At 44.2% G+C, this 22,810-nt stretch overlaps 2 protein-coding genes across 7 annotated transcripts; both read right to left on the minus strand.

The window, feature by feature from the left end:
- Positions 1–289: 289 nt before the first annotated feature.
- On the minus strand, positions 290–13,212 carry LOC115203125 (rho family-interacting cell polarization regulator 1). Of its 5 annotated transcripts, none has more exons than XM_029767520.1 (17): positions 13,003–13,212; positions 8,281–8,365; positions 7,829–7,949; positions 7,628–7,706; positions 7,434–7,457; positions 7,251–7,304; positions 6,884–7,033; positions 6,556–6,619; positions 6,336–6,379; positions 6,111–6,236; positions 5,689–5,837; positions 5,271–5,379; positions 3,461–4,153; positions 3,205–3,386; positions 2,774–2,876; positions 2,515–2,662; positions 290–860 (listed from the first exon to the last, which is right to left on the minus strand). In XM_029767520.1, exons 3-17 carry the CDS (start codon positions 7,918–7,920, stop codon positions 793–795), a joined length of 2,085 nt encoding a protein of 694 aa, XP_029623380.1. In that variant the 5' UTR covers positions 7,921–7,949; positions 8,281–8,365; positions 13,003–13,212; the 3' UTR covers positions 290–792. The 5 variants fall into 5 exon arrangements, with proteins under 5 accessions (XP_029623380.1, XP_029623381.1, XP_029623377.1 ...); XM_029767521.1 differs by having other exon boundaries at positions 2,774–2,873; positions 12,983–13,212; XM_029767517.1 differs by having other exon boundaries at positions 12,983–13,212.
- A 1,454-nt stretch (positions 13,213–14,666) lies between these two features.
- vrk3 (VRK serine/threonine kinase 3) lies at positions 14,667–22,344 on the minus strand. Of its 2 annotated transcripts, none has more exons than XM_029767523.1 (15): positions 22,040–22,344; positions 21,206–21,432; positions 20,988–21,131; positions 20,703–20,840; positions 18,832–18,972; positions 18,498–18,553; positions 18,325–18,391; positions 17,159–17,243; positions 16,523–16,625; positions 16,323–16,415; positions 16,098–16,230; positions 15,868–15,988; positions 15,691–15,749; positions 15,457–15,593; positions 14,667–15,119 (listed from the first exon to the last, which is right to left on the minus strand). In XM_029767523.1, exons 2-15 carry the CDS (start codon positions 21,429–21,431, stop codon positions 15,096–15,098), a joined length of 1,527 nt encoding a protein of 508 aa, XP_029623383.1. In that variant the 5' UTR covers position 21,432; positions 22,040–22,344; the 3' UTR covers positions 14,667–15,095. The 2 variants fall into 2 exon arrangements, with proteins under 2 accessions (XP_029623383.1, XP_029623382.1); XM_029767522.1 differs by having other exon boundaries at positions 20,703–20,843; positions 22,040–22,340.
- Positions 22,345–22,810: the final 466 nt, after the last annotated feature.

A 22,810-nucleotide genomic window follows, 5' to 3' on the forward strand; every position in this document is an offset into this window, starting at 1 on the left:
TCATTTAATTAAAGGTGAAAATAATATTGTGGAAAATTCTATGGCCTCCTCTCCATCATGACCCGACCCAGGAGAGGGCAGTACAGTTCACAAAGATGTTGAAGTCTGGAAGTCATGGACATTAAAGTGCTGCCCAGAACATTTGAGGGGTTTTGTATAATTGTTATCATTCTCAAACATTGATTTTAAAGCACACTGAAAGTACTCTCATGTGAATACCATTCAATGTAGTAGATTTACCAACAGCATTTTTATAATAAAGTAAAATAAATTGAGAGCAGGCAACATATTTGCTCAACATTATTTATTTATATGAAACAGTAAATAATTGTATCTTTTATAGTGCACAATCTGTAAGTCATCCTGAAAATAAACAATGTATCAAACTCTGTATACTCATTCATATTCTTCTCTGGTTAGTAATAAAAGTTCATTTTCTTCATGTATTCGTTAACTGACAATCCCCCTTTCTGTAACTTGAGGCACTTTCTTATTGAAGAGGCTCCATTAGACTAAAGATGTCTATCTTCACTGTAAGGTGACTGTGTGTTTACATGTGGCCTTTGGATGAGTGGACAACAATAGTCATTAATGTTTTCAATCACGAGTGGAGAGAGGGAAGCAAATATATTTCTGTTCATTTGCGCAATCTCCACCTCCATGGCAGAAATCGCTTGTCTGATCTAGAAGAGGCTCTTTCATCTGTTAGTGGTGAAATGGTAAGGATCTCTTAGAGTGGTGGGATTAGGATGGCATCTGATAATGGTCTGAAGAAGTGGCATCTCCATTATGTTAAAGGACAGTGGTGGCCATACTGCTGGGGGTGGAGCAGGGTTCCTCAACACAGGATGCCTCATCACCTGCATGAAGCATAAATACAACTTACTCTTCACCAATGACAACTCCACAATCAATACAGTGCATTCAGAACGTTTTCAGACACCTTGACTTATTCCACATTTTGTTACATTAGTCTTATTCTAAAATTGATTAAATATTTTCTCCCCTCAATCTACACACAATACCCCATAATGACAAAGCAAAAACAGGTTTTTAGAATTTTTTGGCGAATTTATTTAAAATAAAAACCAGAAATAACTTATTTACATAAGTATTCAGATCCTTTGCTATGAGACTTGAAATTGAGTTCAGGGGCATCCTGTTTCCATTGATCATCCTTGATGTTTGTACAACTTGATTGGAGTTCACCTATGGTAAATTCAATTGATTGGACATGATTTGGAAAGGCACACACCGGTCTATATAAGGTCCCACATTTGACAGTGCATGTCACAGCAAAAACCAAGCCAAGAGGTCGAAGGAATTGTCCGCAGCATTGAAGGTCCCCAAGAAGTGGCCTCCATCATTCTTAAATGGAAAAAGTTTGGAACCACCAAGACTCTTCCTAGAGCTGGCCACCTGGCCAAACTGTGCAATCGGGGGGGAATGGTCTTGGTCAGGGAGATGACCAAGAACCCGATGGTTACATTGACAGAGCTCCAGAGTTCCTCTGTGGAGATGGGAGAAACTTCCAGAAGGACAACCATATCTGCAGCACTCCACCAATCAGGCGTTATGGTTGAGTGGCCAGACGGAAGCCACTCTACAGTAAAAGGCACATGACAACCCGCTTGGAGTTTGCCAAAAGGCACCTAAAGGACACTGACCATGAGAAACAAGATTCTATGGTCTGATGAATCCAAGATTAGACTCTTCGACCTGAATGCCAAGCGTCAAGTCTGGAGGAAACCTGGAACCATCCCTACGGTGAAGCATGGTGGTGGCAGCATCATGCTGTGGGGATGTTTTTCAGCGGCAGCAAATGGGAGACTAGTCAAGATCGAGGGAAAGATGAACAGAGCAAAGTACAGAGAGATCCTTGATGAAAACCTGCTCCAGAGCACTCAGGACCTCAGACTGGGGCGAAGGTTCACCTTCCAACAGGACAATGACCCTAAACATACAGCCAAGGCAACGCAGGAGTAGCTTCGGAACAAGTCTCTTAATGTCCTTGAGTGGCCCAGCCAGAGCCTGGACTTGAACCAGATTGAACATCTCTGGAGAGACCTGAAAAAAGCTGTACAGCGACGCTCCCCATCGAACCTGACAGACGTTGAGAGGATCTGCAGAGAAGAAACTCCTCAAATACAGGTGTGCCAAGCTTGTTTTATTTTCATTTTTATTTAACCAGGCAACCTTTATTTAACTTGTAGCGTCATACCCAAGAAGACTCGAGGCTGTAATCGCTGCCAAAGGTGCTTCAACAAAGTACTGAGTAAAGGGTCTGAATACTTAAGTAAATATAATATTTAATTTTTTTATTTGTAATACATTTGTACACCACCCAAAAATAGAATAAGGTTGTAACATAACAACATGTGGAAAAAGTGAAAGGGTCTGAATACTTTCCGAATGCACTGTATATACAAATTACACACATCTCAATCAACACCACTCACATGTCAAATCACTGTCAAGTTAGCAGTTTCCCCTGTTTTGACGCTCCCCTCTCACCATGCTCCTGCCTGGCAGGGATGTCCGTCTCTGTAACCTGCTCCTCCTCCTCCTCCTTCTTCTTGTCTTCCACTTTCTTCTCCTTCTCTTCCTCCTGCTTGTCCTTTGTCTCACTGGAGGCCTGCAGCTGCTCGCTACTCTCCTCCTCCTATGTAAATGTTACATGCAAACTTGTTTACAGTTTAGAACACTGAAATCTAAGGCACATGCATAAACCCACATGCATATACATGCATAAACCCATGATCATTATCATTACCTCAGAGCTGCAGTCTGCATCTAGAGGAGGACAGTCCTCATTCCGGAAGCCTTCAGGGGCCTCGACAATGATTTCTATAACATCGTCCTCACACGCATCACTGCTGAGGAAAGCAAAAAGGAGAATATTACAGACCACAATCTGACACACTTAATCTGACATTCACACACAGACTCTGACTCACTCTGTGTAATACAAAATATTGAGCAAACAGTTCTGTCTTATGAAATGGATATGAAGGACTTGGGCACATTCAAAGAAGTGTGAGAGTACAACATTAGAAAACAACACTATGCAACTTCACCCAGTATTATACAAACTAAATCCACCATCCAGACTCAACTAAATTCACGTACCATTCCGCTTTCCAAACACTAGATGGCAGGATGAGTTCAATTAGAGCCTGATACATAAGAGAAGAGAATGCTGACCTATGAGCAGAGTCCCTTGTCTTGTCTTCCTTCTCTTGTTCCTTCTCCTTCTCATCCCTCTCCTGTTCATCTTCTTCCTCCTCTTCTTCATCATCAAGGTCAGAGCAGTTGAGAAAATCAAAGCTCTCCAGGGCAGTCTCAACTTCCTGAGTGAAGCTGGAGGACCGACTGTGAGATCGACCCTATGGAGTAAAGAGACTTAGTACACACATCACACAATTACATGTCTACCCACACACCTGTCACATACACTCACAGTCACTGTCTCTTCTGGTAGTGTTAGCTCTTGTGGCTGGGTAGATTGGAGTCTGTGATTGTGTTCCGTGGAGGACTTTTCCTCCCTCAGTCCCTCTCCCAGTACACGGTCTGTGGGAAGAGGCTCTACTCCAGCTCTAGGCTTCTCAGCCTGTAGTGTTGAGGCCAGAGGAGCATCACCCTGATCCACTGGGGTTGAAACACATGACTCTGGGCCCCCAGATTCAGGCAAGTCCAAGGCTTCATGCATGTCCTGGTTAGAGCAGTGAGAAGCCACACAGGAGACTTCAAGGTCTAAGCGGGGTAGGGGCTTTGGCGTTTCAGAGGACTCAACTGATTGGTCAGACAACCTGTTAGTCGAAGCACAGTCTATGGCTCTCTCACTGATATGGCTGAGAGATCGAGAACACTTCAAATGGCCATTCAGCAGTGTACACTTCACAGAATCTGTTCCACCAAATCCCTTGATGGCGCCTGGCTCCCCTTCCTCATGATTGGACGAGAGGGATGGGGTAGAGACGCTTGATTGGCGGGGGTTGAAGGAGATCTGGATAGTGGGTGTGGTCTGCAGGCTGTGAGTGGCCATCATCCTGTGTGTGTGTCCCATGGCTGGGCTGGAAGAGTCGTCTGATGATTCAGAGGAGTTTGACCAGACTGTACCATTCTCCAGCTCCCCTGGTCTCCTCAATAGAGACTACAGAGAGTGATAAATGAGAGAGGGAAGGGGTGGGGGAAGAGGAAGAGAGAAATATATCATCAATAATAGCCAAGTCCATCTGACAAAACATGGAAAACAAAAATATATTTATTTCCATCTGGAAAGGAGAATTGAAATTCCTATTTTGATGACCCGGTGTTGCTGTCATACACTTAACTTGGCTAAAACACCATTAACGACAGAACAATTATACCAGAACTGCACACTGAATATACACTTTAAATACAAACATGATTTTCAATATATCTGAATGTCAGGACAAAATAATCAAATTCCCTAGATGGCACTGCATTTCAGAAAATTGCAATGATCATACTTCATGGACCAAGGCTCACTCACTGGCTAGTTCACATTTACCAAGTACAGAACACTGAAAATCATGACTTGACTACCTACAAACCACCACACACTAACCAGACCACCATATTTCAACTACAGACAATCACACTTCTTCAACTGTATGCAGCCACACACCAACTGTGAGTGGACGCGGCTGGGTGGAGAGAGCCTGTCCGTCAAGGTGTCACGGAACACTTCCAATGTTGACCAACGTTGGCCCAGTCTGGCCCTGCTCCGAGGAGAAATGCTCTTCAGCGCGGCGAGGAAGAGGAGGGATAAATCGGACTACTACTCAACCACTATTAAACAGCTAAGAGAACCACAGCTACATTCATACTCATTTCTGGTCTCACACATATCACTGGTACCCTCATTCACCCCACAACCAGATCTCCACTCTTCACACAACTCACTCCTATCCTCACACACTTCTCTCCTACATTTACATAGCTCGCCAATACACTCACACAGTCCACAACCCGATCTTGTACGCTCACACACTCCTCTCCTACACAGCTCACTGATACTCACACACCTCTACTACAATCACACACACACCACTTCTACCTCTACAAAAACAGCAGCCAAGGAGCAGCTGAAACAGAACAAACTAATAATAGCGAGTAGTAATCAATGGTTATAATAACAACAATAAAACAATACAATATTTCGGTTTTCCAGCCAATTATGAACTGCTGACTTAAGCATAGGTTAAAGCTGGGGAGAGAGGTAGGGAGGACAAGGTATGACTCACATAAAACACCTGCTCGCGCATGGAAGGTGTGTCTGGAGGGCTCTGATTGGACAAAAAGCGCTTGGAAACCGTACTGGAGGACGAGGTCTGGTCATCTTTATCAAATGGACTGAGAGAGAGAGAAGGATAGTGTGTGAGAGAGCGAGAGAGAAAGTGAGAGAGGGCAATATAATTACATTAGAGATGTATATTATAGAAACAGCTGTATCGTGTGTTAATACTACTGACAAACGTATGAGTCAGTCTTGACACAAACAGTACTCTTTCTCTTCACAAATGGCCTGGTTTGGCTATCACCGATAGAATGGGGAGGTAGATGAAGGTGGAACAGGGGTTGAGGTGGAGGGAGGTGAGACAGGGGAGGGAGGTGAGACAGGGGGATGAAGTGGTAAAGAGGGATGATTGAGGTGAGACTGACCTCCAGTTGACCTCTAGGTTCAGTTTTACTGTCCCCAAGTCGTTGATATCCACGGCAACCGTCTGAGGCAGCGGACAGAACAGGTCGAGTGTCTCACAGGACACGCTGCCAACCACCACGTGATTGGCCAAGCTCTTCAGCTCAGTCACCTTAGCAACCATAACGGACAAACAACCACAGTCAGTTGAATGGTGGCGGCAAGTGATGTTTTTTAGGACTATTGTTAAGTTTTGGGTATTTTTGCTGTTTGTGTACAATAATGTGATAATAACATGGCAATACAGTAATAACATATAGTTATTATAAACATGTTTATAATCAATATGTAATTATAAATACAAACACGTTTATCCAGAGTTAATTACAGTAAATACTGATTTGATAATAAACACTATCATGCTCCATCTAAAGGGCTTTCTCACCTTGATTGACAGGAGCTCTGTGATGAGAGGCAGGAAGACGTTGTCCTCACTGTCCCACACCTGTTTACTGCTGACCTCCACACGACCTTTCATCCGCCAGCGCTGACGCCCATAACGCATCAGGACCTGGGGGTCAAGGGTACCATCAGTGCCTCATGTGTGTGTGCATACTGTATGTGTGTTTGTGTCAGTGTAGGTGAGTATGTGTCCATTAGCTATTCTCACTTCATATTGGTCTCCTGCACACAACCGTGCATAGCCAACCAGACCTGCAATACAGGAAACATACAGTTACAGTACATAACATATGCACACAGGGAGAACACTAGAATGAGAGAGAGAAAGAGAGCGAGGAGGTGGTAAGAACAGATGGGAGTGAGGGCCAGAACAAATTGGTGGGAGAAGGGGGGGGGGGGGGTAAGTGGAGGGTGAGAAAATGACTCACCTTTCATCTTGATGTGAAACTCTCCCATCTGGTTCTCCAGTTCACTCTCCAGGGAACACATGTGCTGCAAAAAGAGTGAGACACGAGAGAGAGAGAGAGAGAGAGAGAGAGAGAATGAGCCATTCATATCAATATTAATCTGTGATGTTTGTTGTCAGAGCAACATGACATTGCGGTCAAACTCTTATTTCTGATAAATTACTTATTTCAAGACTTACTTTCCATTATGTAAATGGCTATTTTAAACGTTAAAAGGCTCTATGAAAGAGCAAATAGCCTTGTTCTCTAACATGTCTCCCCAGTGTACCCATAAGCCACTGCCCCCTACCTCAGTGTACTCCCTGTAGCCCCTGTTGGCCTCATTCAGGCTCTCCCGTGCCTCTTTGCTTCCTGTGGCAGAGTTAAAGGCTGCCACCATCTTGCTGGCCCCATCCCGCAGCCGCCGCTGCATACAGTAAGCATCGTACAGCTCCTCTACCTGGAACGTTACAGCAACATTACAGCTGTGCAGAAACACTATGGTGATACAGCCCTGTAAAGCTCCTTAATCTGCTACCAAATAGTATTAGAGACGGTTACACTATAACAAAACAGAGTTTACTCGTAGTTACAACATTATGACAACACTATGACAAATGTATGGCTAACAGGTATCTTACTGCACTGCAGATGCACACACACACACAAAGTCATACCTTGCTGAGGTGGAACTCCAAGCGACGCATAAATCTCTCAATGGCCTTCACTTGCTGATAAAGCACAAAGATCAAAGACAAGTTATTCAGCAATTAAATCACCCCAAAATGTACATATTCATTAGTTTATTAATAGAGTTGTGAATTAATACAGTCATCTCCCCTGGTGTGATTGAAACCCACCTTATCCAACTCATACAGAGACCCCTGCAGAGAGAGGAAGGGAGGCATATAACAGTTAACATCACCTTGCACACAGTATTACTCTAACAGAGTGTCCTGAGAAATTAAACGTCCCCTAAGTCGGATGTTGCGAGTGGCATTGGTTAGTGTGGTGATGGGTTAGTACTGGTGTGATTGGTGGTGTGTGTTCTCACCAGACGGCCATTTCTCTTGCTCTCTCTGATCTGCTGCCCCAGGCTGTCCAGCTCCAGCTGGTGGACCTGCAGGAATGACCTGAGAACACAGCATTGTGATGTCATTTCCTGTTTCACTTTGAACCATTTCCTGTCTCGCTGTTGACCTGTCTGCTACAACAGCCAGGCCAGTTGTGTGTGTGTGTGTGTGTGTGTACTCACTGTAGGCCTCTCCTCAGAGCAGAGTACACCTCGTCCAGCCGCTCAGGCTGAGGTATTTTAGGGGTTGGGTTCTTGGTAGAACCTGTAAACATCCTGGTTCTTTAGAGGGCGATGCCGTGAACTTAACACAGAGAGAGAAAGATACTTTGTAATAGACATAGTGGAGTACTGAAGATTAAGAGAGAGACAATAACACACACACATGCAATGGTGTTTGCTTGTAGTTGCTTCATACTCCACAGGGGGTGAAGAGGATAAGTGACTAGTACACACACAAGCAGCCAGACACACACAGACACACGACTGCCAATGAGTAGATTTTGCTCAATGAGGAAGATAAGGTCACAGTTCACAGACACTGCAGGATGGACTTGCTTTTGTCTGTGTGCCAGCCGTCAGTGTGTTACAGCATTCAGGTGTGGAGAGTCTATCTATGTGTGTGTGTGTCTTACCTGTGGAGTTAAGGTGGACCGCCCCTACTGCATGCTGGGAGGATTTAGCACGGTGGGGTGGCTTCCACAGATCCTAGGACACGTCCTGTATGTAAAGGAACAGGAGGGAAGACATTACAGGTTGCACACACACGCTCTCTTTCTCCCCTTACTCTCTACCATACTCCTTCCCACTCCATGGCTTATTTTCAAAAGCATCCTTTCCTAATATCCTTTCCCTTCCTTCATTTTTATTTCACCTTTATTTAACCAGGTAAGCTAGTTGAGAACAAGTTCTCATGACCGTTGATGAGAAAGGACTAGATAAGTGATATTGTAGAAGACAAAATGCGTATGGGGAAGGAGAGCCATTTAACAAATCAAATGTATTTCAAAATCAAATCAAATTTATTTATAGCCCTTCTTACATCAGCTGATATATCAAAGTGCTGTACAGAAACCCAGCCTAAAACCCCAAACAGCAAGCAATGCAGGTGTAGAAGCACGGTGGCTAGGAAAAACTCCCTAGAAAGGCCAAAACCTAGGAAGAAACCTAGAGAGGAACCAGGCTATGAGGGGTGGCCAGTCCTCTTCTGGCTGTGCCGGGTGGAGATTATAACAGAACATGGCCAAGATGTTCAAATATTCATAAATGACCAGAATGGTCAAATAATAATAATCACAGTAGTTGTCGAGGGTGCAACAAGTCAGCACCTCAGGAGTAAATGTCAGTTGGCTTTTCATAGCCGATCATTGAGAGTATCTCTACCGCTCCTGCTGTCTCTAGAGAGTTGAAAACAGCAGGTCTGGGACAGGTAGCACATCCGGTGAACAGGTCAGGGTTCCATAGCCGCAGGCAGAACAGTTGAAACTGGAGCAGCAGCACGACCAGGTGGACTGGGGACAGCAAGGAGTCATCATTCCAGGTAGTCCTGAGGCATGGTCCTAGGGCTCAGGTCCTCCGAGAGAGAGAAAGAAAGAGAGAAAGAAAGAATTAGAGAGAGCATACTTAAGTTCACACAGGACACCGGATAAGACAGGAGAAATACTCCAGATATAACAGACTGACCCTAGCCCCTCGACACATAAACTATTGCAGCATAAATACTGGAGGCTGAGACAGGAGGGGTCAGGAGACACTATGGCCCCATCCGATGATACCCCCGGACAGGGCCAAACAGGCAGGATATAACCTCACCCACTTTGCCAAAGCACAGCCCCCACACCACTAGAGGGATAGCGTCAACCACCAACTTACCATCCTGAGACAAGGCCGAGTATAGCCCACAAAGATCTCCGCCACGGCACAACCCAAGGGGGGGCGCCAACCCAGACAGGAAGACCACATCAGCGACTCAACCCACTCAAGTGACGCACACCTCCTAGGGACGGCATGGAAGAGCACCAGTAAGCCAGTGACTCAGCCCCTGTAATAGGGTTAGAGGCAGAGAATCCCAGTGGAGAGAGGGGAACCGGCTAGGCAGAGACAGCAAGGGCGGTTCGTTGCTCCAGAGCCTTTCCGTTCACCTTCACACTCCTGGGCCAGACTACACTCAATCATATAACCCACTGAAGAGACGAGTCTTCAGTAAAGACTTAAAGGTTGAGACCGAGTCTGCGTCTCTCACATAGGTAGGCAGACCATTCCATAAAAATTGAGCTCTATAGGTGAAAAACCTGCCTCCAGCTGTTTGCTTAGAAATTCCAGGGACAATCAGGACAGACCATAGCCTAGCTCCCACTCACTTACTTCCCCTCCTTCCCTCAGAGCTTGTCTGCTGTGTCGTGTCCAATGCTATGTGGCTGCATTGTACATAGCTCAACAACCAACACTGACTCCAGAAAACACTCTGTGCTTGTGCTTGTGCTTCCTCTCTCTCTCTCTCTCTCTCTCTCTCTCTCTCTCTCTCTCTCCTTTCCTGTTCCCCATTAGCCCGGTTCCCCCCCCCCCCACCTCCTCCCCCTCTGCATCCAATCCTGAATACAGGAAGTCTGATGGCTGACTCTACACAGGAAATTCTACAGAGGAGCTTGGGCCAGGAATATAAAACCATCTGCGTGTGCAAGTGTACACATATGAGTAGGAGTGTGTGAAAGAGTGTAAAACTGCTTCTCTTCCTCCTGCTCATATATTCAAGGGATTTGTTAGATTGCATGTGTGTCCACTGTGTCATACGCATTACACACACACACTTCAAAATGTTCTGGTTGGAGTTCTCTGGAAAAAGAGAATCCAATAACAGTCTAAACAAGCAAGACACCAGCCACATGTACAGTCACCATGAACAGAGCCTCTCCAAGAACAGAGTGTAATAAGCATTACAGCCACCCCACAGGGTAAGTGTCTTAGCTATGATAAGAACAGAGCGTAATAAGCATTACAGCCACCCCACAGGGTAGGTGTCTTAGCTATGATAAGAACAGAGCGTAATAAGCATTACAGCCACCCCACAGAGTAGGTGTCTTAGCTATGATAAGAACAGAGCGTAATAAGCATTACAGCCACCCCACAGGGTAAGTGTCTTAGCTATGATAAGAACAGAGCGTAATAAGCATTACAGCCACCCCACAGGGTAGGTGCCTTAGCTATGATAAGAACAGAGCATAATAAGCATTACAGCCACCCCACAGAGTAGGTGTCTTAGCTATGATAAGAACAGAGCGTAATAAGCATTACAGCCACCCCACAGGGTAAGTGTCTTAGCTATGATAAGACAGTAACACAAAAGGATTAAAGGCTAAACTTTATCTTACTAGCGAAGGCCAAACCTAAATTAACACAAAGGTTCAGTAAATGAGCTGAGGTGAGGCTAAAACTCCACACGCCTGTAGATGAAACTGACATGACGACTCAGCAGTAGCCTACCTTTTACACAGAACACTCAAACCACTTACTACCAATTGCTATCCCAAACAGTGTTAGTTACCCTTAATCCACCCTGCATCTTTATGGTTGGGTGTTTCTGTGAGAGAGTAAGTGGCTGGCAGAGAGAGAGGGAGAGAAGGACGGATGGACAGATAAACTAAAATAATCTTAATCTGAAGCCTATTTAATGTACAATAATATAATGTACACATGCAACCTCTACCATCACCATGGAACTGTCCAAGTGATTTCTGGTCTAAGATTGTGAAATCCTTAGACCATGATGAATTCCAAGCATACAGTTTAATCCTTAATCCAAGCCGGACGCTGAGAGGATTAGCTTGGGTTAGTCAAGGTCAGGTTTAGTTTTGGATAGAGGTGTGGTTTGGGTAACAAATCTGATAAATAAAGGTTGTCTTTATTACATTTTATGGATTCTTTTTTTTAACCAGCCAACACATTCACTAACATAGACATACACAAACACACATAAACAAAACACAGCAGCCCCCCACATACACCTCTCATCTCAGACATTTTCCTCCAAACACACACATCCCGAAACTCAATTCCTGCCAGTGCCACCTCTTGATCCAAGTGTAGACTGCAGTAGATCTATATTTGTGATGTTTGTTTTTCTCTGTGTGTACTCCTTTCTTCACCAGTGTTAGTGAGCAGCTGATTGGATCATTAGCTATTATTAATCCTCTACACAGGCGACTCGCACACAAAGGACAGATTGTAAGAATTACCCCACGAGGCTGAGTTTCCATAGAGCTGTTCCCACACACTCAGCAGGCCAGCGCATGAGCAGCAGGTCACACTCTCACACACAAATACACAAAGCCATACTCTATGGACTTTATGCAAACCACCCAATATTTCTTGACTGTCCTGCTGTAACCTACTGCAAGTCTTACCCCACTGTAACTTTGTAATATTTACAAGACACAGTTAGCCTTCTTGTGAACGATCTCCCTAAAAAGGGTTCGAATTACAGATTATAGTAATAATGTAGTCAGTGAAGAGATTAATTCAATGATACCATGAGGTCATCACTGTGAGACAGTGGCCTTGCACTGTTGTGTATGTGGATCTCTGTCAAATCCATTCTCCACTGCACAAGCAGGGCCATGCTGTCTGTTTTGACAATGGTGGCAAAAGTTACATTCTGGGTAGGGGTGATGGGGACTGGTCCCCTGCATGAATAAACTCTAACACAGATTATAAAGGAAGGACCATGTGGAGAGATGTAGAGAAACTCATAGACAGATTGACAGACACCCAGTGGTGTGAAAAAAGCATTTGGAGTATTTTGGATTAGAGATTACGGGATTATCGTCAAAGACACAGACATACATGGACGACATAGGCCATGGCGAACAACTCCAAAACAGCGCATTTACGCAGCGTTTAGGATGGTCCACTGAGTTGGAACATGGCCTCAAATTTTGCCACCCAGTAAACTCGAGATCCTGGACTCTTGAGCCAGTGTTTGTGGATGTTTTCACCTCTGTGTCACCAAAAAATAAAAGTAGGATGTATTGTCGGTCACGATATGGGTGATAACCACTGCATGACATCTCCGTCCATCCCGGCAAAATTTTACAAACCCCCACTGTCCGGTAGAATGTTTATTTATTTAATGACATGACTCTTTCAATTTTAACAAAACCAAGACAAGTTAAAAACGTTTAGTAGCCTACCAGAACATCTACTTATGAGCACTGGCTCACACTGTCACTTTGCCACATAGCGGAAGAGTTTGAGAAAGCCGAAAATAACACTGTAAACTGTAAATTACGCTATGGATGCAACCCCCACCCCATTAGAAAATGAAGGGGAAATGATTCTTACAAGTTGCTGTTGTTACATACATGTCCATAGGACCCGATGTTTCAATCGCCGCTATTCCGACCGGAGCACGAGAATCCGATGTTTCGATGCGAGAATAAAAAGTTTGGCCTATCCTATTTCAGCATGGGCGCTGTCCTGCTATCCTTACTCCGACTCCCAACACATTTTTCACTTTGTCACTGTCACTCTCTCCCATCTCCTCCTCCCCCTCCCCCTCTTCTCCTGGCGACGCCTCGGGCTTACACCCCTCCCCCAGTAAGGGGTGTGGCGGTCGGGGTAAACGGAAAAAGCGCGTCTGTTTGTGACTATACATTTCCCGTTATATCTCGGGAATAGGAAGGGGAGGTGAAAATAAGTTCTTCATAAACATCGACGACGTTTCAGGATTTGCTTGCAGTGTTCTGGAGCCATCAAGCGTCGCACATACCCATCTGCACTAGGGGCTAATAGAAACAGCTTCTAGCACATATATTTATTTCCTTCTCTCTCTCACACACACACACAGAAACACAATGTTTAATACAAGGTTGTATGTGCCATGTGTGAATATGCTATAGCCTTAATGTGTGTCTGCGCATTAAGGCACTACCTTTTTTCCTTCTCAAGTGCAGCGAACACCTGGGTTATGTATGCGTTTTGTGCAGAGAGGTTGAGAGGTCAGCCAGTCTCTGAGCGTGGGTATAGTTCTTCCTATACTGAATTATTCAACAGGTCTGATTAATATACTCTTCCACAGCATAAACTAGGACGCCGAAGTTTGTGCTGTTTCCATGACAACACCGTATGTGGTCGCTTACGTGGTGCTAAATATAGAACTGTTTCACATTTTTTTCTTACACCAGTATAGTGGTTCACACAGAGATCCTAATAAATTACTAGAAGGGCTATGTCATAAACCCTCAAAGTTCCAGAAAGGTGGGAACATGGCAGCTATATTGGTCAGGGAGAAATCCAAACCAGTCTAATTAGAATGAATGGCAGTAGAGGTATAATCAGAGGTTTACTTACGCAGGAAAATAAAAGGCATGTAAACAATGAATCTATATCAGCACAGGGGCTGAAGAGGTAGCCTAACATCTTTATGGAACACCTAACATGTTAGATGTCATCCCTAAATGTTTATTTTCTCAGAAGAACTGCTATGGGAGGAGGGTGGAATATATGCACAGGGCTACAAAAGGAGTAAGATAACCACAGAACTTTGAAAATGAACAGGATTTCTCTGCTCCCCCCTTTCATGGGACTTAAAGGTTCTCTCCCTCTTATAATGAATCTGTTGCCTAACTTTCTTTCATAGCCAGCAGCCTAACAGGGAGTCCCCACCGTGGAAGTGTCCTGACCTAGAAACTGTTCCCTCAGGGAGGGACCAACTGTATAACAGAGGGGTCATAAGAGACACACAAGGCTAGAGGTGACAAGAGCATGCTGACTAGTCTGTGTTGTATAGCTCCATCTAGCCTCCATACACAGTCTTCCACCATGTTGCTCACATCACAAACATCAAGTCCTGACAGATCTGAGAAGGGGGTCAACAAGAATCTAGGGATATGAGCAGGGAACTGGTTTGGAATTGGGCAATGATATCTACTCTTCCAGATCAGTGTACTGACCCTGAGCACTCAAGACCAGAGTTTCACAATCAACACCAGAAACGCCAAAGAAATGAGCACATACAGGTAAACAGTTGAATTAATAAAAGCTCTTTAATAACAAAGTATTATCCTGTGATTAAAACACAAAAAGTAAAATGCATATCGTACATCTGTAACTGGAACAGTGGAAATTTTGCACTTACAATCATTACCACCTGACCAAAAGGTTCCTTGTTTTAAACTATTATTTCATAGTTAAACATGAACTACCCACTCACTGCCACAGCGCCAACCACTGCTGTCAATAACACAGTACAGCAGTGCTCACTAACTTGGCATAACCATGAGTGTCTGTGCACTGCACCTACAGTGAACTTAATGAAACGCACCTTCACACGCTCCTCCTTGAGTGCAGTCCAACATAATAAAACCACAGCAGGACTCACACCACATAGTCATGAAGTCAGCATTTTAAAAACAGTTGGCTAAAAATCCCATTAGTGAATTTTCATCCCGAAGTATCATCTTCCTCCTATCGCTTTCATCTGAAGAGAGATACAGATAAACAAACATTCAGACTGGTGTAGAGGTGTAAATGAGTTCAGTAGATAACCTGAACAGGTAACAGTGTAAGGATGAGTGGTCTAACCAGTTGGAAGGGACAGGTTTCTGGTCAAACCTGCTGGGGGGGGGGGGGGGGGTAATAGAAAGTAATGAGTAATGTCAACTAAAAGATGTTGGACCCCACTTGTTAAGTGGTGGTTGTGGGGTGAGGGGAGGTTCCAGGTTTCTGTGGTCATCTGACTGTTTTCTCAACTGGAGCTTGGGGATAGAGTGGAGGTTGTGTGTGTGTGTGTACAGTATGCGTGTGGGTGTTCTGACCTGCAGGTCAAGGGTTTGCTCCAGTGACCCTCCCAGCTTCTGCAGAGCTGCACTAAGGCCAGCCCTCAGAGCCCTGTAGTCCGGTTGGTCAGAGTACTGCAGAGCCATCACCTGAGACAGGTACACCTGCAGCGCACCTAATACATAATACACACAGATGCATTATATCCCATGAACACACACAAAACATATTATGCTGCATAAAAAAACAAATCACTAGAAAACTGGACTTACTCGAGCCTTTCTTCTGTCCGAAGCAGTGACTCAGGAGACCTGGAACGTCCTCCATGTACCTGGACCATTACAGTGAAGGGTCAGGTTTGGCCACTCACTCAAGGCTTTACTATTTCATAAATACAGAATAACATTATCATAATGGCTTTGTTGCCATAGTGAGGACCTGGCTCTCACCTCTCCTTCTCAGTAGCAACGCGGGCTGGAGTGTGTGTGAGGGAGGTCCAGGGCAGTGCCCCTGTGTACCAGCGCAGCATGCAGTAACCCAAAGCCTGCAGGTCACTACGCCGAGACGGACCTAGAGGTACGATCACACACAAGTACTTATGGTTGGTTAGAGGCAACTTGTACCTCCTCCACAGTATCTAAAGGACTGCAGATGATTGACAGGCCGTAGGATGACTCACCTGCTCCCTTGTGAGACTCCAGGCTTATAAAATCAATGGCTCCTTCATGTGGTGTTCGGCTGCCCTCGCGGTACTCCACATGCCGGCCACCAGGACAGTAGCGGAAAGCATGGCAGTACCCTGCAAGGTATACCTACACACATGCATACAGGAGTAAGAGCATAGTAGAGAGGTCTGGCAGCTACACAAAAGTACACAAACACACAACTATACAAACACACTAACCTGTGTTTGTTGTGCTGGGCTGATGTAGATGTTTTCAGCATGGATGTCTGCGTGAACATACTCATTTTCATGGATGAACTCCAACACATCCAGCTGGGAGAGGAGGGAGAAAGGCAGAGTCAAACAGGAAGCACATCAGATAGGGAATCCTATTTTGAAGTCCTATCAGGGACTCTATATGAGCCTGAGAGAGCACTCACTACTCTGCAGGCCAGCTGAAGGACCGCTTTCTCAGACAGGAGCCCCTCCCCCTCATCCATGAAAGACTGAAGACTCTGGCCCATGCTGGAGAAAATCAAAAACCTGAAACAAAAACACAAATCAAATCTTATTTGTCACATGCGCCGAATACAACAGCCCTTAACCAACAAAGCTTTAAGTTAAGAAACAAATTAAATAAGTGGCAAGTAAAAAAATAGATAAGTAGAAAATAAAAGGAACAAATAATTAAACAGCAGCAGTAAAATAACAAGCGAGGCTATATACAGGGGGTACCGGTACAGAGTCAATGTGTGGGGGCACCGGTTAGTCGAGGTAATATGTACATGTAGGTAGAGTTAAAGTGACTATGCATAGATTATAAACAGAGAGTAGCAGCAGCGTAAGAGAGGGGTCTGGGTAGCCCTTTGATTAGCTGTTCAGGAGTCTTATGGCTTGGGGGTAGAAGCTGTTAAGAAGCCTTTTGGACCTCGACTTGGCGCTCCGGTACCGCTTGCTGTGCGGTAGCAGAGAGAACAGTCTGACTACACATTCAAAACACACATACGAAAGCAAAAACACACAAATCCCCCATATGTACAAGCAGGCAGCAAACACACATCTCAGTGTACACACACCTGTAGGAGTCTGCATGGAGACCAAATCCTACACAGGAAGGAATCCCAAGGAAGTCCATCTTGGCATGCTTTATCCACTTGTCCACTAGGGGGAGACAGCATCAAAGCAGTTAGAAAGGCTCATTCGTAACTAATAGAGCCTCTACAATGTGCTTCCACCACCAGTAGTCTAGTCAGTCATACACAAACCAAACAATTCCTCCTACTCTATACCTCAGCTTACACAACTTACATGGCCACCTATGGGTACCCATCTGAGTTGCCCATTCACACGACAGTTTGCAGCTTTGCATTAATATAAGGATGTTCCAGCCAAGTAGAGCCCAACGAGCAGTGGTATGAAGTACTTAAGTAGTACTTTTAAGTATTTTAACTTAAGTAGTACTTTTAAGTATTTTAACTTAAGTAGTTTTTTGGGGTATCTGTACTTTACTATTTATATTTTTTGACTACTTTTACTTCACTACATTCCTAAAGAAAACTATATACTTTTTACTCCATACATTTTCTTTGACACCCAAAAGTACTCATTACATTTTGAATGCTTAGCAGGACAGGAAAATGGTCTAATTCACACACTTATCAGGGGAACATTCCTGGTCATCCCTACTGTCTCTGGTCTAGCGGACTCACTAAACACATGCTTCGTTTGTTAATGATGTCTGAGTGTTGGAGCGTGCCCCTGGCTATCCGTAAATAATAAATGACCCCATCTGGTTTGCTTATTAATGAAAGGAATTAGAAATGATTCATACTTTCACTTTTGACAGTTAAGTATATTTTAGCAAATACATTTTCTTCTGACACATAAGTATACTTAAAACCAAATACTTTTAGACTTCTACTGGGTGACTTTCACTTGAGTCATTTTCAATTAAGGTATTTTTACTTAAGTATGACAATTGGGTACTTTTTCCACCAATGCCTATGGGGTAAACATCAGTGATCTGCAAGCCCTCTCTGTGACCTGCTTATGAAAGGATTTTGTAACAATCTATGCCTTGTATTCTTTAGAGCTTCTGTCAAATGTGTTACTGTACGGCCAGACCTACTTAAATGCGTAGATAGCTATGGTAAGAGGATGGGTAGTCCAGTCTGGGGTCCGTTTAGAGCTGTAGTCAAGCTGAGGGCTGGCCAGGTATACGAAGGCAGATGTTGACACTCACCAGATGAGGGCTTGGCAGCTCTCTGCAGGAAGTTCAGCTCATTAAACATCTTCCCGTCCTTAGCCCCCTGCAGGAGAACAGACATCAGTATTCACCACATAACACACAAAGCAACACTGTAGCCAACATAATCATTCTATATTAGAGAACACAGTCTGTGCAGTTGCACTCACTAGTTTGAGGATGTGCTTGTAGTCACTGGAATTGGCACCTTGCCCATTCTGCTGGACTGGGGAGAAATTGAAGACAAGAAAAAATAAATAAGTGTCTGATTAAATCACCCTGGTCCATGTTTGACACTCCATCCTGTGTGAAAGTATTCTTCAATCCTGGTCCTAGGGGTCCCACAGGGTGTTGCAGATTTTTGTTCCAGCCCAGTACTAACACACCCAAATCAGTGAATAGTCAACTAATCATCAATACGTGTTAGTGCTAGCATGGAACAAGAGCCTGTACACCTTGAGGGTACCCTGGAACAGAATTGAAGAGTGCAGTGTGACCTCTCACCTCCATAGAACATCTCTGCATCGCTCTGACTCAACAGTTTTGCCAGCCTCCATTTCCTGCCAGTTGTGTCACAAAGCTCCTCCCCTTCCTGCAGTGGCTCCACAGCACAAGCCCGCTTGGCCTTCTTTGCCTTCCCCTTGACTACACACACACACACACACAGGAACATGCATATATACATGCACACATACAGTTGAAGTCGGAAGTTTACATACACCTTAGCCAAACACAATTAAACTCAGTTTCTCACAATTCCTGACATTTAATCCTCGTAAAAATGCCATGTCTTCGTATCGCCACTTTATTTTAAGAATGTGAAATGTCAGAATAATAGTAGAGCGAATTATTTATTTCAGCTTTTATTTCTTTCATCACATTCCCAGTGGGTCAGGAGTTTACATACACTCAATTAGTATTTGGTTGCATTGCCTTTAAATTGTTTAACTTGGGTCAAACGTTTCAGGTAGCCTTCCACAAGCTTCCCACAATAAATTGGGTGAATTTTGGCCCATTCCTCCTGACAGAGCTGGCGTAACTGAGTCAGGTTTGTAGGCTTCCAGGCTTGCACACACTTTCAGTTCTACCAACACATTCTCTATAGGATTGAGGTCAGGGCTTTGTGATGACCACTCCAATACCTTGACTTTGTGGTCCTTAAGCCATTTTGCCACAAGTTCAGAAGTATTCTTGGGGTCATTGTCCATTTGGAAGACCCATTTGCGACCAAGCTTTAACGTCCTGACTGATGTCTTGAGATGTTGCTTCAATATATCCACATAATTTTCCTACCTCATGATGCCATCTATTTTGTGATGTGTACCAGTCCCTCCTGCAGCAAAGCATCCCCACAACATGCTGCCACCCCCGTGCTTCACGGTTGGGATGGTGTTCTTCAGCTTGCAAGCCTCCCCCTTTTTCCTCCAAACATAATGATGGTCATTATGGCCAAACAGTTCTATTTTTGTTTACTCAAACCAGAGGACATTTCTCCAAAAAGTACGATCTTTGTCCTCATGTGCAGTTGCAAACCGTAGTCTGGCTTTTTTAATGGCGGTTTTGGAGCAGTGGCTTCTTCCTTGCTGAGCAGCCTTTCAGGTTATGTCGATATAGGACTCGTTTTACTGTGGATATTGATACTTTTGTACCTGTTTCCTCCAGCATCTTCACAAGGTCCTTTGCTGCTGTTCTGGGATTGATTTGCACTTTCACATCAAAGTACGTTCATCTCTAGGAGACAGAACGCATCTCCTTCCTGAGCGGTATGACGGCTGCATGGTCCCATGGTGTTTATACTTGCGTACTATTGTTTCTATAGATGAACGTGGTACCTTCAGGCGTTGGAAATTGCGCCCAAGGATGAACCAGACTTGTGGAGGTCTACAATTTATTTTCTGAGGTCTTGGCTGATAACTTTTGATTTTTCCATGATGTCAAGCAAAGAAACACTGAGTTTGATGGTAGGCCTTAGAATACATCCACAGGTACACCTCCAATTGACTCAAATGATGTCAGTTCGCCTATCAGAAGCTTCTAAAGCCATGACATCATTTTCTGGAATTTTCCAAGCTGTTTAAAGGCGCAGTCAACTTAGTGTATATAAACTTCTAACCCACTGGAATTGTGATACAGTGAATAAGTGAAATAATCTGTCTGTAAACAGTTGTTGGAAAAATTACTTGTGTCATGCACAAAGTAGATGTCCTAACCGACTTACCAAAACTATAGTTTGTTAACAAGACATTTGTTTCAAAAACTAGTTTTAATGACTCCAACCTAAGTGTATGTAAACCTCCGACTTCAACTGTATGAGGGAGGAAAAAAGGACACGTCATGTGTTTTGTTAGTTGTAAGTGGCTGTAGTTTAGACTCACCTGTGGAGGGGGACCTGGGGAGAGGTGAAAAGCCAGGTGAGGAGGCAAGCTCCTCAGACTGTACCTCTTTTATTTGTTCCACTTTTGGGGTGACAGCACATCGTTTCCGTGGAGACAAAACAGATTTGTGGCTTTGACCTGCTGATAGGAAGGACACACGTTTTCCATTTGCAAAAAAAAAAAGCATCAATGTGACAATTACATTTCCAAAGCCCGTCAATGGCTACGATCATTACCTTTCCTTCATTACCACTGATGATAATCATACTGCCCCCGTCCCCTTACCTGCAGTAGGTTTTGGGGAGGCAGTGACAGGAGGACTGGTTATACTACTAGGAGTTTCCTCGCTCCAGGCCACGGGGACTGAGTTACGGGTCCTACGGAGTGGGGGACGGGTTGACACAGGGCTGGGGGTGGCACAGACGAGGCCTGTAAACAAACGAGAGATGTGACAAGACCATATTTTAATCTCCAGGAAGACAACCGCCCTCCCTGCCCATTACCTTCTGTGTCCCAGCCAGTCAGCTGTGCTGTGCTTGGAGTAGGACTGCTTGCATTAGCAGTCATGGTTACACCATCAGTGACATGAAGCTGAAAGACTCCAGAGGAAGCAACCTCCACAGGTCCAGAGGGGTCCACAACACACTGCAGCTTGTCCCCACAGGAGGGGCAGAACCGGAAGCCAGGTTGTAGTTTGGTGCCACACTGGGGGCAGAAGTGGAAAAGCATCCTGGCAACACAAAATGAGTTTTACAGACAGACAAGATCATGCTGTTTAACACACAAACGGAGCCAGAAACTTTAGTTACACAAGGTTTTGCCCATGATTGATGACTGTGAGCTTTTTAACATTTAAGGGCAATGTAGCTAATAACATTATTTTGTTTACATTTTGGCTTAACTCTGAAAGCTGTGATCACAACGTTGATAGCTAAGTTAGTTAACTAACATTACAGAACGATGTCTAATCAGATGTTTAGAATCAGGAACCTAGCTATAACTAGCTAATGTAGTTCTTTCCTCTGACTTTATTTGGTCAGATCTTGCCTAAAAACACAAGGTGACATTCTTTACCATACAAATATACATATAAAACCAAGCTAAAAGCTAACGTTGAACCTAGCTAAAGGCTCACGCTAGCTATCTCAGCGGTGTTATTAGCTAAACAAGTTTAGACAGCTGCCCTCTGTCTCCTATCGCTAGCTAGCGAAATAAATTGGTCTAGCTTCAGCTTGTCCTGCTCTGGTACCTTGCTCTTCACAACCACAGGTATCTAAATCTGTCAATAAAGATACATCCAAGGGGTTTCTTATTTCTAGCACATTGCAGAGACTCACCTGTGGAGGGAGACCTGGGGAGAGGTGAGGAGGCAAAATCCACAGACTGTACCTCTTTTATTTGTTCCACTTTTGGGGTGACGTCGTTTCCGTGGAGACAAAACAGATTTGTGGCTTTGATCTGCCGATAGGGAGAGCCACGGCGAGAGAAGAGATATATATAGATATATATATATATATATATATATACAAAAAATACGAAGTTACTGTGTGAGCCAGTATACAAAATAATATGTCAAAGTGGTGGCGACCGGAAGCGGGGGTGTAATCAATAGCAAAACAGTTGCGTTTTGTAACGAAAACGAGAGTTTATTAGACAAATTCATGAAGGTCCCGCCCCATTTTGTTTGCTTCCAGAAACGGTGATGCATGTACATGTATTTACCTGGCGTGCCTGAGGGTGGCGCTGTTAGTAATTACTACATGTGATCATCTGTACGACATCAGATAAACGTTCTTTTACACGCCTCAGTGTGCTAATATATTACATGTTCTCAGAAGTTAATACAAATGAAAGCTCAACATTAGGAAACAAGGAACAAATGACACCACCAACTCCTCTGAACCTAGAGGAAAATCTAGCCGAAAATGTAACCTTTATCATAGCTAGCGGCATCTCAGAGAAATCCCCAAAAGTCTAATGTGCCACATTCCTGCACGTAGTGGGAATATTTTTGATTCTGACGATGTCATTTGAAGATGACTTGGATGTATTAAAGTAGCTTTTCCGAACGTACTGTGAGCCATATCTTGTAATATATTGTCGGTGAG

Source organism: Salmo trutta, chromosome 12 (assembly GCF_901001165.1).
Source record: "Salmo trutta chromosome 12, fSalTru1.1, whole genome shotgun sequence".
Taxonomy (NCBI): Eukaryota; Metazoa; Chordata; class Actinopteri; order Salmoniformes; family Salmonidae; genus Salmo; species Salmo trutta.